The sequence below is a fragment of the Trichechus manatus genome, unplaced genomic scaffold, assembly GCF_000243295.1.
Source record: "Trichechus manatus latirostris isolate Lorelei unplaced genomic scaffold, TriManLat1.0 scaffold00149, whole genome shotgun sequence".
Taxonomy (NCBI): domain Eukaryota; kingdom Metazoa; phylum Chordata; class Mammalia; order Sirenia; family Trichechidae; genus Trichechus; species Trichechus manatus.
The window spans coordinates 6761178-6775354 of NW_004444085.1; the positions used below are offsets into that span (position 1 = coordinate 6761178).

The window sequence follows — 14177 nt, forward strand, 5'->3', positions numbered from 1 at the left end:
ATATCAGTATGTAATCTGATAATATCATTATTTGTTTTGCTGCTCAAATTGTCCTAGATTTGGCCAACTGAGGCCCCTCCAAGTAGGCTCCTATGTTTTTTGAATCACTTGAGTCTTTGAGCACCTTCTTACGTTCTGGCACATCAAGATATTACAGGCTTATCTTATAGTTTCACTGCTGCAGCTCTGGAATCAGCTATTTCTCCAAAGAGCCCTGGCTCCTCTTATTGAAGAATGGTATTTAGAACTCAAGACCTGGGAACTAGGTTTACTCATTGGTACTGGGGTACCATTGTTTCTAGATGCTTCTAGACTGAACTAAAAAACACATGCAAGTTTATATGCACATACACCTATACATATATACACACAAATACATTTAAGTATAACTACTTTATATCTATCTGGCATATATCTTTAAAAAACAAAACCAAAAGAAACACGTGTTCTTACAAATACCTCCAATTCTAATCCAACACCTCAGGATTCTTTCTAGCCTTCTCCCTTCCCAAGTTTGTAAGTTTCTTCTCCAATGGTGAGAAACCTGGCTTTCCTTAGCCTCAGTATATTTATTAACTTTTTCAGTGTAACCAGGTTGACTGTCTCCTCTGCTGGCCACCTCCAGGCCTCTCACCCAGTCACCTTCCTGTGTCTCTGGGCAGAATGGTATACCCCCTCAGGATAGGCCTGCCACCGACTCCTCTGTGCCAAGAAGGTAAGCAAAGCAAAGGAATAGGAAAGGAAGACAGGAAGAGAAGGACCATGCTTATTCTGACTCTTCTGGTTGTAAAGCACAGAGACCCACTCAGGATAGTTCAGGTACTGGATGTTTGTTGTTAAGAATGTGTAGTCGTATCACAAAAGAAGCATCACAGAAATACATAAATAGGAATCCTGGTGAGTTTGGGCAAAAAAAAAGAAATGTTGGTTGGTAGCATGAAGAGAGGCAAAAGATATAAACTCATAGTTTAGGAAAAAAAAGATATACAAATGATCAATAAGCACACAAAAATACGGTTCACATCATTAGTCTTCCCTTAGGCAAGAGCAAATTAACCACAATGAGAAATTATTACACTAGAATAACTAAAATTAAAGACCAATAACTAGGTGTTGGTAAGAATGTGGACCAACTGAACTCTCATATATTGCTGTGGGAGTGCAAAATGCTCATTTTGAAAAAGTTTGGCAGTTTCCAAACAGCCACTTTAGAAAAGTTTGGCAGTTTCTTAAAGTTTAAACATAAATCTATTATACAACCCAAGAATCCTATTCCAAGACATTTACCCAAGTAAAAACAAAGTCTACTCAAAGACTTATACACAAATGTCCATAGCCACTTTATTCATAATAGTAAAAAACTGGAAGGAATCTAAATGTTCATCAACCAATGAATGGCTAAATTGATCGTGGTGTATCAATAAAGTGAATAAACTCTTGATACACTCATCAACACAGAAGAACCTCAAAAGCATTATGGTAAGTGAAAGAATCAGATGCAAAAGACTACATATTGTATGTCTCCACTTACATGGAATTCTAGAAGAAGCAAAAGTACAGTGATGTAAAGCAAATCAGTGGTTGCCAGGGGTCAGGATTAGGAGAAGGGGATCGGTTACAAAGGGGCACATAGGAACTTTTTCGGGTGGTATAAATGTTCTATATCTTAACTATGGTGATGGCTACATAACTGTTTACATTTATCAAGACTCACTGAATTGTACATTTTAAGTTGGTCAATTTTATTGTATGTAATTTATACCTCAATAAAGTTGATTAAAAACTTAGTACAGGAAAAAAAAAAAAGAAGAGGAAGAAGAGAGGCAGAGTGTGAACTTTCACCGCTCTACAATGAAATCTATTTAGAGGTGTTGAGGGAGGAGCTAGTAGAAAGGGAGAGGGATTGACAGGGCCCAGACCTAAGTAGGGGGATCAAAAACAAAGCAGAAATCATTTAAACAGAAGATAGCACTTTTCTCTGAAATTAAAAAGAAAGAAGAAAGGATGTGTGCAGATACTGAAACTTTATAGTTTTGTGCTAGAATTCTCACAGTAATGCTCTTATTTCCTCTAAGAAAACAAAGTCTTCCGTTGGAGAACTGTTTGCACAGAAGGTAAGGATAGAGGTAACATGAAAAAGTCACAGGAGATTTAGTAATATAAAGAGTAAAATATTAGTAAAAATCTAACTACTGGACACGAATCTGTTATTAAAGTCAGCATAAAATGAGACTGAGTTGTAGCAATAGCTATATGTTCTACATTCTTCTTCCTATCATTAAGTGCAGGGAAGGGATGGAAGTTCAGTGCTGGTTAGAAAGAAAGTAGCTAAGGCCCTGAGGAGGCTGCTTGGTATACAAACATGGACACTTTACTTCTCAATGTATTTTACAATCTTAGGTCCCTACGTCAAATACTTCGTAGCAGATGGTACAGCATTTTTTACGTGGCTCATGCTCACACAAGTCTGTAGGAATGTGATTCTACAACTCTTGGGCAGGAACATTCAAAAAACAGAAAGGCTAATGCTCCTTCCTGCGTGAACAATACAATTGCTTGTTTTGCTGTTAATAAAAACTTAGCCTTGAATGAAAGCTGACATTAAGAACATCAAGCAGCTGCATAGTGAAAGGAGTTGAAACTGCCCATTATATAGTTGCAATTTACATAACGTAATTAGACTGTGGGGCAAACAAGGAAATGTGAAGAGCTAGAAAAGAAAAACCACTTCCCTTGCCTTGCTTGAAGTTTAGTGCCCTTGCCTGAAGTTTAATGTTCTAGACTCTGGAGCAACGTTTTCATGTAGAATATTGTATCAATCAGGGTTCTCTGGAGACGCAGAAGCAATAGGAGATGCTTTGTCTTAAAGAGGCCAGGCCATTGAATATGCTCAAAAACACTCAACTACGATGTTCTCTGCTACAGGTTTTGGCTTTAAGGAGAATACAAGACAAATATAATTACCCTGATTGAACGTACTAGAAAATAAAGTCATCAATAGCTGTCTTCATCCTCTGAGTTAACCAGAAAGTACTCTCAGAAATCACAAGCCAGGTCTGGACTATTACTTAAAAAATAGTTAACTGGCTGTAATTTTGATACCTTTTAGAGAAGCAGTATAGCATAATGTTTAAGAGCAATGGTGTGGAAGTCACATTCCTGAGTTGTTTTCTGAACTTTCCTGCCCATGTGCCAAAGTGTCACCTTGGGCAAGTTATTTGTTTGAGCCTAAATTCCTTCATTATATACAAAATGGACAATAATATCACCTTACCAAGCTTTTCACATCTCCAAGATAACTTGAGAAGATTCCAAAACCGGAAAAAAACCAAACTTTTAAACTGTCTTGTTATCCGCACTAATAATAGAAAAGGTAACTTCCGTTTTGCTTTATGACACTGCCACCTATCAGAACCCCACAGGGAGGTTGTTTTGTTTTAAAATGGCTTAAAAATATACTAAGAATGACTTAAGTAATGGAGGAAAGTGCACTTATCCCAAAATGTTCAGCTCGATGAATTTTCACAAACTGAACACATCCCTTGTCATTCCCGAGGTTACGGAAGAAAAGGCCCCACCCTGGAGATTCTGAGGCTTGAACCTGGGCAAGTATATTTTAAATCACCTCAGGTGATTCTGACTCGCCGTCGGGTCCGAGAACAACGTGGATGCGTGAGGGTGTAGTCAGGCAGTGTCAGACTCAATCCGGCCAAGGCGGGACACTTTCCTCTCTAGAGCCCAGCACATACCAGGCGCTGTAACCCGCACCCTCGGCAACCATAGCACGTTCCACGACGTCATCTCGCTAACCTCTCCCTTTTCTTTAATCACCATCCTAGAGCTGGGTAAGTGGTCAAGAGACCGCTCCCTAACCGTCTCGTGGCACCGAGCATCGGGAAGGTTCCTCCTTGGGGCCGCTGGAAACGGCCAAGTTTGGCGCCGAACCAACCTCCCACCCCCGGTGGCTGGCGCCCAACCGCTTAGCCTACGCCCCAGGCCGCCGCGCCCAACGGCCGGCCCCGCCCATCCCTGCGTGATGACGTGCACTTGCCTCCTGCGGGCGGAAGCGCGGGCGCGCCAGCGGCAGTTTGGCGAGCGGTGGGGCGGGGCTGGGCGATCGCCCTCAGAGAGGCTGTGGCGCGCGCAGTAGAGAGTGTTGGGCCTGGGGACCCGGGTTACGCGGGTTCACCCAGCCCGCCTTGGTTGGGGGAGGGGGAAGCGGTGTGTCAGAGTAAATTGCTGCCGCCCTCTGTGGACGTGGTTTCGTGATGAGCGGCTCCCGGGAAAAGTGTCCAGTACGGGTGGACGCCCCAGGGGCCGGGGGCGACCTGGGCCCCACCGCGGCCAGGGGTCCCAAGGCTGAGGGGGACCCGGCGCCCGAGCCCCCTGCTTCAATGCTGAGCGTGGACGTGCCGGAGCTGCTGTCTCAGTTCGCGCGCAGCTTCGTGTTGCTCTTCCCGGTGTATGCGCTCGGCTACCTGGGGCTGAGCTTCAGCTGGATCCTGCTGGGGCTGGGGCTGCTCTTCTGGTGCCGGAGGAACAAGGGCCATAAGACGTCCCGCCTCTCCCGGGCGCTGGCCTTCCTGGAGGACGAGGAGCAGGCGGTGCGCCTCAGCGTCTGCTCCTCCGACCTGCCCGCCTGGGTGAGTGGCCGCCCCGGCCCGAGCGCGTTTCACGCGCGGCGCGCAACTCTCTCCTGAGCCGCGGGGTTTCCACGACCTGCTTATGTAAAGCTTCCCTCACCATTGCCAGCCCTGGTGGAAGTCACTTTAGTGTCACCGTCCACCCTCCCTTTCTGAGCTGCTGTCACGGGCGACTCTTCAAAAAGCGCCTTTCCTTTTACCGTCCCTTCTCTCGCTCATTCCTGATTTCGAAGCAGAAGCATAGACGGGCTAATAGTGTGCATTACATTCTTCTCTACTTTGGCCACTTTGCCAGAAACGTTCCTATTTGAACCCAAGCTTATCTGCGTGGCGGAAATGACTACTGCTTTTTGGCATGTCTTTTTTGGGAGATGAGTAGTTGTTTCTGGTGTTCAAAGCCATTAAGAGTTTTCTGTGCTGTTTCACACCACCCTTCTGCTCTAGGCCTGAAAATGATTCGGTTTTAGTTTTCTCCGTTTTTAAAAATGTAGTGAAAGGGATATTTTCTTCTGACAGCTGGCGGGGGAAGTTAATTTTTTTTCTCCTATCATAAAAAGATTCATTCATTTTCTTGTTTTTTTCTGACACAATGAAGAGCAGTGAGTGTCCACTGAAAGACTTGCTGTTATTAGAATAATTGAAAGTTTGTTTCTTTTTTTTGCAAGTAACATTGTAAGACTGACGTCTGTAAAATGAGCATCTTTATATGGGGTCAACTCGAATCCAATTTTTTTTTTTTAAAGGAAGTTTTGGAAGAGTGCATTAATAGCAAGAGTTATAGTATTGATTATATTATTTTTATCTCAGGCAATCCTCTGCATAATACATTTAGCTGAGTATGGAAACTAATGGAGTTGGGTTCCTCATCTTTTTCTCCTTGTTCTCAAATTCTTTGTTAGCCGTGAGTTGGAAATAATGCTTATTTTAAGATAAATGATGCTCTACATTAGGCTTGATGTAAACTTCGTGTGAAAATGGCCACCTGGTGTTTCAGAAGGGTCATTTTCTCTTAGAGGAGAAAAGGGCTTAGAGAATGATCTCTGTTTCCAGTCATGAGACACTTGTTAAGTAAGGCATGGAGTGTATGACACAAAAGACAAACAAAAATTAGAAACCAGGTGTGCCCAAGACCAAGAGGAACATACTAGATACCATTTTGTGATGACAAATAGCAGTTGGAGTAAGAATATAATGAAGTAAAAGAGCTTTGGAATTTAAAATTCTGTCAGTACGTGGTGGACATATGGGACGGTAGTATTTTGGAAAATCACAATAACTGGTGTGGTATAGCTTTCAGTTTGAAGCAGGATGAACAAGGGAGGTATAGAAGCTAAAGTGATCAAGGTGGGAAAGACCAAGAACAGATACGCACTTTGGAAATGTAAAAGGTAACTTTAAAATGGCATCTTGTGCCTGTATTTCACTAGGTTAAACGATATTAGAAAGAAGCTATAAAAACAGTGTAGATACATTGCCCAAACAGTAAACATAGTGCTAAAATTCACAGAAGTGATGGAGTTGACTTTCATAGATCCTTGGTTATTGAGCGGTTGGGTAATATGAAATTTGCTTGTAAAAATTCTTGTGAAATGCAGACTATTTTCTCATAGAAAATCAACAAGTATAATTGCTACCATATTGAATAATTTTCTTTTTTTTCTTTTTTTCTTTTAATTAAAAGTTCTTTTCTCAGGTTTTTCTCTCTGTGACTTAAATTGATGAGCCATGGTGTTCATCTCATAGAGTAAGGAATTTATGTTCTCTCCAAAATTTTTTATTTGTTTATTCCAAATTTGTATTTGGACTCATATTACATACATATTTAAACATGCCTATATTGTTTAGAAAACTTTTGGAAAGATACAAGAAACTTGACAGTGATCATATCAAGGAATAGCACTAGAGAGCCTCGGGTTTGAGGGAGTGTTTTGTTTTTAATTGTGATAAGCCATGGGTCAGTTTCCACTCATGGTGACCTCATGTGTGTCAGAGTAGAACTATGCTTCATAGGATTTTCAATGGCTGATTTTTTGGAAGGAAATCGCCAGGCCTTTCTTTTGAGATGCCTCTGGGTGGCCTCAAACTTCCAGCCTTTCGGTTAGCAGCTGGTAATACCCTTGTGTTTTTTCATAATAACACCAGTGGATTGTACTGTCTAGTAGTATACTCACTATTCTGTTATATCCAGGAGCAAATCAACAGTAGAAGAAGCCATACATAAGATAAGTTAAAATTTCAGTATTAATACTACTTTGGTTTTTTTACCTTACTTAGGTTCTTGGAGTTTTTGAACTTTAGGCTGGTATTTTGCTTTTAACTATATGATATATTTGTACAGTCTAAAGACTATATGGAGCCCTGCTGGCACAGTGGTTAAAAGCTTGGCTCCTAGCCAAAAGATTGGCAGTTTGAATCTACCTGCTGCTCCTTGGAAACACTATGAGGCAGTTCTACTCTGTCGTATAGGCTCGCTATGAGTTGAAATCGACTCAGTGGCAATGAGTTGGGTGGGTTTTTTTAAAGACTATACATTTTCATAGTATGTAATTGATGACTATGATTCATAGCAGGATGGATACATAGGAAAACATGAACTAACATGGTACTAATTTCCTAACCTCACTTTTGGATATTTTCACTGGCAGCATTTCTTCATTTTAGTAAAGTAAAAATTTATACTGAATATGGAACTGAGATAATTGAAGAATATTAGTACTTTGAGAACACATGTATACTGTTCCCAAATCAAGGCTATTAGGAGATGAAAAACAGCTCTCGCTTGACATGTGATAATTCTCTAAGACTTTGGTCCTACAGCCGCAATATAAACTGTGTTATTATTCATTCTTCACTCTTTTTTTTTTCCATAAACAGGGAAGAGGCCTAGCAGGCTTGGGTTGATGGGTTGAGGACTGGGCTTTTGCTGTATCTGTGTCTACATTATGTTAAATGAAAATTAGACTATAAATGAAGAATATGCTTGAAGAATTTTTATAGAGGTGAATAAGGAGGATTTTCCATTGCTATTTTTATTTATTTGAGTAGTTAGAACTTAGGGTGAAGGCAGGGTGGCCTGAGTGGTGCAGATGGTTAAGCAGTCGAATAAAGATTGGTGGTTCAAACCCACCGAGAGGTGCCGTGGGAAGCAGGCCTGGTGATCTGCTTCTGAAAGGTTACAGGCTTGAAAACCCTATGGAAAAGTTCTATTCTGCACACGAGTCAGAGTCTACTCTACAGCAACTAACTACAACAACAGGGTGAAGTCTGGCTTTTACTACTGCCAATAAATGCTGATTCCATGGCTGCAGCTGAGTCACTAGTGACCCAAATCTGCCACATAAAGTATTACTCCACAGTTTTGACAATTGATCTTTTATTACTCTAGTATTTTGATGAATGAGAATTAAAGCTCAACTTCCTTGGCTATGTTGTTCTATACTGTCGTGTACAAACTTTCTTTGGGGAAAGCTTTCTTCTTTCCATAGTGCTTCTGGGAAGTTCAGGAGAATTGAACTCTAGTGAGAATTTAATATGTATAGTCTGAGAACCAAATGAACAAAAGAAAAGAATACACTTTGGCCTCATTTAAAGGAAGAGGAAATATTTGCATTTTTTTCTAGGTGTTAATCATTGAGTTATACTTTATTTTTTTTAATTGTACTTTAGGTGAAAGTTTACAGAGCAAATTAGTTTCTCATTAAACCGTTAATACACAGATTATTTTGTGACATTGGTTGCCAACATTGTGATGTGTCAGCACTCTCCCCTTCTTCACCCCAGGTTCCCTGTTTCCATTCATACAGTTTTCCTATCCTTTCTCGCCTTCTTGTCTTTGCTTTTGGGCTGCTGTGCCCGTCAGTCTTGTATACATGATTGAACTACGAAGCACATTCCTCACGTGTGTTATTTTTGGCCTTATAGACCTGTGTAATCTTTGTCTGAAGGGTGAACCTCAGGAGTGACTTCAGTACTGAGTTAAAAGGGTGTCTGAGGGCCATACGCTCGGGGTTTCTCCAGTGTCTGTCAGACCAGCAAGCCTGGTCTTTGTGTGTGTGTGTGTGTGTGTGTGTGTGTGTGTGTGTGTGTGTGAATTTAAATTTTATTCTACATTTTTCTCCAGCTCTGTCCAGGACCCTCTATTGTGATCCCCGCCAGAGCAGTCAGTGGTGGTAACCGGGCACCGTCTAGTTGTTCTGGGCTCAGTCTGGTTGAGGCTGTGATAGTTGTGGTCCATTAGGCCTTTGGACTAATCTTTCCCTTGTGTCTTTAGTTTTCTTCATTCTCCATTGCTTCAGCCAGTATGGGACCAGTAGATGTATCTTAGATGGTTGCTCGCAGGCTTTTAAGACCCCAGTCACTACCCACCACAGTTGGATGTAGAACATTTTCTTTATAGAATATGTTATCGATTGAGCTAGATGTTCCAGGAGACCATGATCCCTGGCCCTCAGCCCTTCAGTCCCTCAGGGTATTTGGATGTGTCTGTGGAGCTTCTGTGACTTTGCCCTGGTATGCTGACCTCCCCAGCATCATGTACTGTCTTACTCTTCATTGAAGTTACCACTTACCTACTATCTAGTTAGTGATTTTTCTCCTCCTCAGCCCCTCCCCTCCCTTGTAACCATCAAAGATTATTTCTTTCTGTGTGGAAACATATTCATGTGTTTTTTTAGTAGGAGTCTCATACAGTATTTGTCCGTTTATGATTGACTTATTTTACTCTGCATAATGCCCTCCATATTCATCCATGTTGTGAGATGGTTTGCAGATTCATCATTGCTCTTTATTGTTGAGTAGTATTCCGTTGTATTTATGTACCATAGTTTATCCATTCATCTGTTGATGAGCACTTAGATTGTTTCCGTCTTTTTGCTATTGTGAATAATGCTGCAGTGAACATGGGTGTGCATATGTCTATTTGTGTGATGGCTGTTATTTCTCTAGGATATGTTCCTAGGAGTGGGATTGCTGGATCTTACGGTATTTCTGTTTCTAGCTTTTTAAGGAAGCACCATATTGTTTTCCAAAATGGTTGTACCGTTTTGCATTCCCACAAGCGTTGCATAAGAGTTCCAAACTCCCCGCGACCTCTCCAACATTTGTTGTTTTCTGTTTTTTTGATTCGTGCCAGTAATGTTGGGGTGAGATGGTATCTCATTGTAATTTTTATTTGCATTTCTCTAATGGCTAGTGGCCGTGAGCATTTCCTCATAATTACTGAGTTATACTTCAATAAAGTTTTGGGAAGACTTGTAACGGGAAATAGTTTGTGTAACTAATTTAAGGGCTACAAGTCAGCTATTTTAACTGTGATTGCTGCTTTAGCGGTTAAATTCAAGCATGATCACGTTCTTCGAGAAAATGTTAGGAATCCTCATCCTGTCTTGTTAGGGACACAGATGCTGCTTTGTGTTTCTTGATTATACACACATTGCTGCTATAATTCAAAGAGGAAAAGACTATAACAGTTGCGTTGTATGTTATATGGTCTGAGTGCTTCATTAAGTTAGAAGATAACACCCCAAAGGTGCTAAAAATCGAGCAGTAAATATAACCTATTTTTTATTTTAACCTAAAAATAGATTTAAACTTAGGATATACTCATCCATTAGTTTGTATGCTCTGGTTTAATAATCTGTTTTAGATAAATATTATCTTTATTTTAAATATTGATATGGTTATGAATTTAATTGTGTTCCCCCCAAATATGTGTTGCAAATCCTAGCCTCTATGCCTGTGGTTATAATCCTGTTTGGGAATGGGTTGTCTTTGTTATGTGAGTGAGGCAGGATTAGTGAGATATAAGAGATTAAACAAGCAAGCAAGAGAAGCAGAGATGGGAGAAGAGAGATGCCAAACTACGTGAAAATTGCCCAGGAGCAGAAGCTCAGTAGAGACAAGGACCTTCCTCCAGAGCCAGCAAAGAGAGAAAGCCTTTCCTTAGAGCCAGCACCCTGAATTTGAACTTCTAGCTTCCTAAACTGTGAGAAAATAAATTTCCGTTTGTTAAAGCCACCTACTTTTAGTATTTCTGTTATAGCAGCACTAGATAACTATGACAGATACTATATAGGCCAAAACAAATATAAATTCTAATTGAGTAACAATAGAAATTATGCTTCAAAGATATAAACAGCCTAAATTTGTGTTTTTCTGTTATTTTTAACTCTTAACTCTGCTTCAAGGTATCGATAATTATCATGAATGTTTGAGAAATTTAGCCTATAGGGTTTTTTTTTTTTTAAATATTAATTACACTCTGTCAACATAATTTTACAGATAATATTTCTGGACTTTTGCATTTTATTATGTTTGTCAAATTATTGTCTTAGTTTCCATGACAACCCTGTCTCAGATAATTTTCTTCTTTCATTTAAAGATCTGAGGACCTACTATATGCAGAGTCCTGTTCTGAGAGTCATAGACTGACTAAGAGATCATCCTGCCTTCATATTTATACTCTTGAAGGAGAGATAAGACAAACGAGTATGAGGCAGAGTGTAATGATTACCACAGAGTGTCATATAGATCAGAAAAAGAGAGCCTTCTAGTTGAGAGAATCAGGAAGGACTTAATGGTAAAGTCTGTATATTTGTGTATTTTGTTGTTGTTGTGTGCCGTCGAGTTGATTTTGACTCATATAGGACAGAGTGGAATTGCTCCATAGGATTTCCAAGGAGCAGCTGGTGGATTGAACCACTGACCTTTTGGTTAGTAGCCTGAGCTCTTAACCACTGTGCAACCGGGGCTCCATATTATAGACTTCATCATTAAGTCCTCCCTGATTCTCTTAACTAGAAGGCCACACACAAACACCCACACACATTTTAAGTCATATATATGTGTCTGTGTATATATATATGTTTCACCATTAAGTCCTCCCTGATTCTGACATCTAGAAAGCTTTAAGTCCTCCACGATATATATATGTGTATATATATGTGTGTATGTATGAATATATATGCGTGTGTGTGTACATATACATATACATATATGTACACACACTCATATATATACATATATAGCAGTCGAGTTGGTTCTGACTCATAACAACCCTATAGACAGAGCAGATCTGCACCATAGGGTTTCCAAGGCTATAATTTTTAGGGAAGGAGCCCTGGTGGCACAGGCTGCTAATCGAAAGGTCAGTGATTTGAACCCACCAGCTGCTCTGCAGGAGAAAGATGTGGCAGTCTGCTTCCTTAAAGATTTCAGCCTTGGAAATCCTATGGGGGCAGTTCTCTTCTCTCCTACAGGGTCTCTATGAATCAGAATCAACTTAATAGAAGCAGACTGCCATATCTTTCTTCCACTGAGCAGCTGGGGGGTTCAATCCACTGACCTTGCAGTTAGCAGCTGAGCTCTTAACCACTGTGCCACCAGGGCACCCCCCCATATATATATATATAAAGTTTTGTACATTTAAAAATATATATGGCATTATAGTTGATGGGAACAGGAAAAGAAAAAGTACACAAGTGAGAAATCACGGGTAGATTCTAGGGGAACATGTGGTAGCTCAGTAGGATGGAAGCATCAGATTCTAGTAAGGCAACAGCATGGAAGAAGACGGTTGCAAAAGTAGATTCTTGGACTGTTTAATCTGGAGGGAGCCACACAGAATATCTATTGTAGTTATAATTCCTTCATTTTATAGAAGGTTGAACCTAGGCTGATGACTTACTCTGGGCCCTAGGGTTGATTAACAGAAGGGCTTGGACTAAAAACCTGCCACCCTAGGCTTTCATGGGAGTTTTTCCAGTTCACTTGGGCTTGGTTATAGAAGCAGTGCTTAGATATGAGTACTACCCTACTCATGTTTTGCACATGATAAGAGGAAGGAGACAGTGATATATTCAGAAATATGCTTATGAAATCAGAAAATGAAAACTACTGTGTAATGCAATATAGTTCTCTTCTTACTTTAGCTGCCAAAAACCTTATAGCCAAAATTCTTGCTGGATTGTTCTGAGCTATACCGCTGAGGTAGCAGAAACTACCCGTCCTATCTACTTTCTTCAAATAGACTCTTCTCTTTTACTATTTAATGGTCTTACTGTGCCTTAAGCACTGGGTCACCTGATATTCTTTTGGAATTGGGTGGCATCGCTCTTAACACAAAGCAATTAATATGTCAGTTGTCTTTTGCGTGAAATCAATTTTCCATTTCACATATTTTATTTACAGAAGTTTTGTTGCCTTTCTGCCTGTCACATACATTGTTATGTGACTCTAATTGCTCTTCGCATACTGTGACAGCACACTCCTCCTTTCCACCCCTGATTCCCTATGTCCATTCAACCAGCTCCTAACCCTCCCTGCCTTCACATCTCACCTCCGGACAGAAGCTGCCCATTTAGTCTCTTCTATCTACTTGAGCTAAGAGGCACACTCCTCATGAGTATCACTTTATGTCCCACAGTCTAGTCCAATCCCTGTCTGAAGAGTTGGCCTCAGAAATTGTTTCAGTTCTGGGCTGATAGAGAATCCAGGGGCCATGCTTTCCGGGATACGTCCAGTCTCAGTCAGATGATTAAGTCTGGTCTTTTTACTAGAATTTAAGTACTGCACCCCACCTTTCTCCTGCTCCATCCGGGACACTGTTGTGTTCCCTGTCAGGGCGGTCACTGGTGGCCGCTGGGCACCATCTAGTTCTTCTGGTCTGAGGCTGATAAAGTCTCTGGTTTATGTAACTCTTTTTGTCTCTTGGACCACTACTTTCCTTGTGTCTTTGGTGTTCTTCATTCTCCTTTCCTCCAGGTGGCTGGGACCAATTGATGCATCTTCGATGGCCACTTGCAAGCTTTTAAGACCCCAGATGCCACTCACCAAAGTACGATGCAGAACATTTTCTTAATAAGCTTTGTTATGCCAGTTGATGTCGATGTCCCTGAAAGCATGGTCTCCAGACCCCTACCCCTGCTACTCTATCCCTCAAAATGTTGGATTGTATTCAGGAAACTTCTTAGCTTTGGTTTAGTCCAGTTGTGCTGACTTCCCCTGTAGTGAGTGCTGTCCTTCCTTTCACCTAAGATAATTCTTATCTACTATCTAGTTAGTAAATAACCCTCCCCCTCCCTACCCACCCTTGTAACCATCAAAGAATGTTCTCTTCTGTGTTTAAACCTTTTCTTGAGTTCTTATAATAGTGGTCTTATACAATGTTTGTCCTTCTGTGACTGGCTAAATTCACTCAGCATAATGATCTCCAGCTTCCTCCATGTTATAAGATGTTTCATGGCTTCATCGTTGTTCTTTATCGTTGCATAGTATTCCATTGTGTGGATATGCCATAATTTGTTTACCCATTCATCCGTTGATGGGCACCTAGGTTGTTTCCATATTTTTGCTGTTGTGAACAGTGCTGCGATGAACATGGGTGTGCATGTATCTATTCGTGTGACGGCTCTTCTCTAGGATATATTTCAAGGAGCAGGATAGCTGGATTGTGTGGTACTTCTGTTTCTAGCTTATTAAGGAAGTGCCAAATCGATTTCCAAAGTGGTTGTACCATTTTACATTCCCACCAACAGT

At 40.8% G+C, this 14177-nt stretch overlaps 1 protein-coding gene across 6 annotated transcripts in view; it reads left to right on the forward strand.

Moving 5' to 3' along the window:
* The first annotated feature begins 2760 nt into the window (after positions 1 to 2760).
* The window catches only part of ESYT2 (extended synaptotagmin 2), a 207106-nt gene continuing 195689 nt past the window's right edge, over positions 2761 to 14177 (forward strand). For all 6 annotated transcript variants that reach the window (XM_023740181.1, XM_023740180.1, XM_023740178.1 and 3 more), the window contains exon 1: positions 2761 to 4643. In XM_023740181.1, coding sequence (XP_023595949.1) covers positions 4269 to 4643 — 375 coding nt within the window. In that variant the 5' untranslated portion in view covers positions 2761 to 4268. The remainder of the gene's footprint in view (positions 4644 to 14177) is intronic.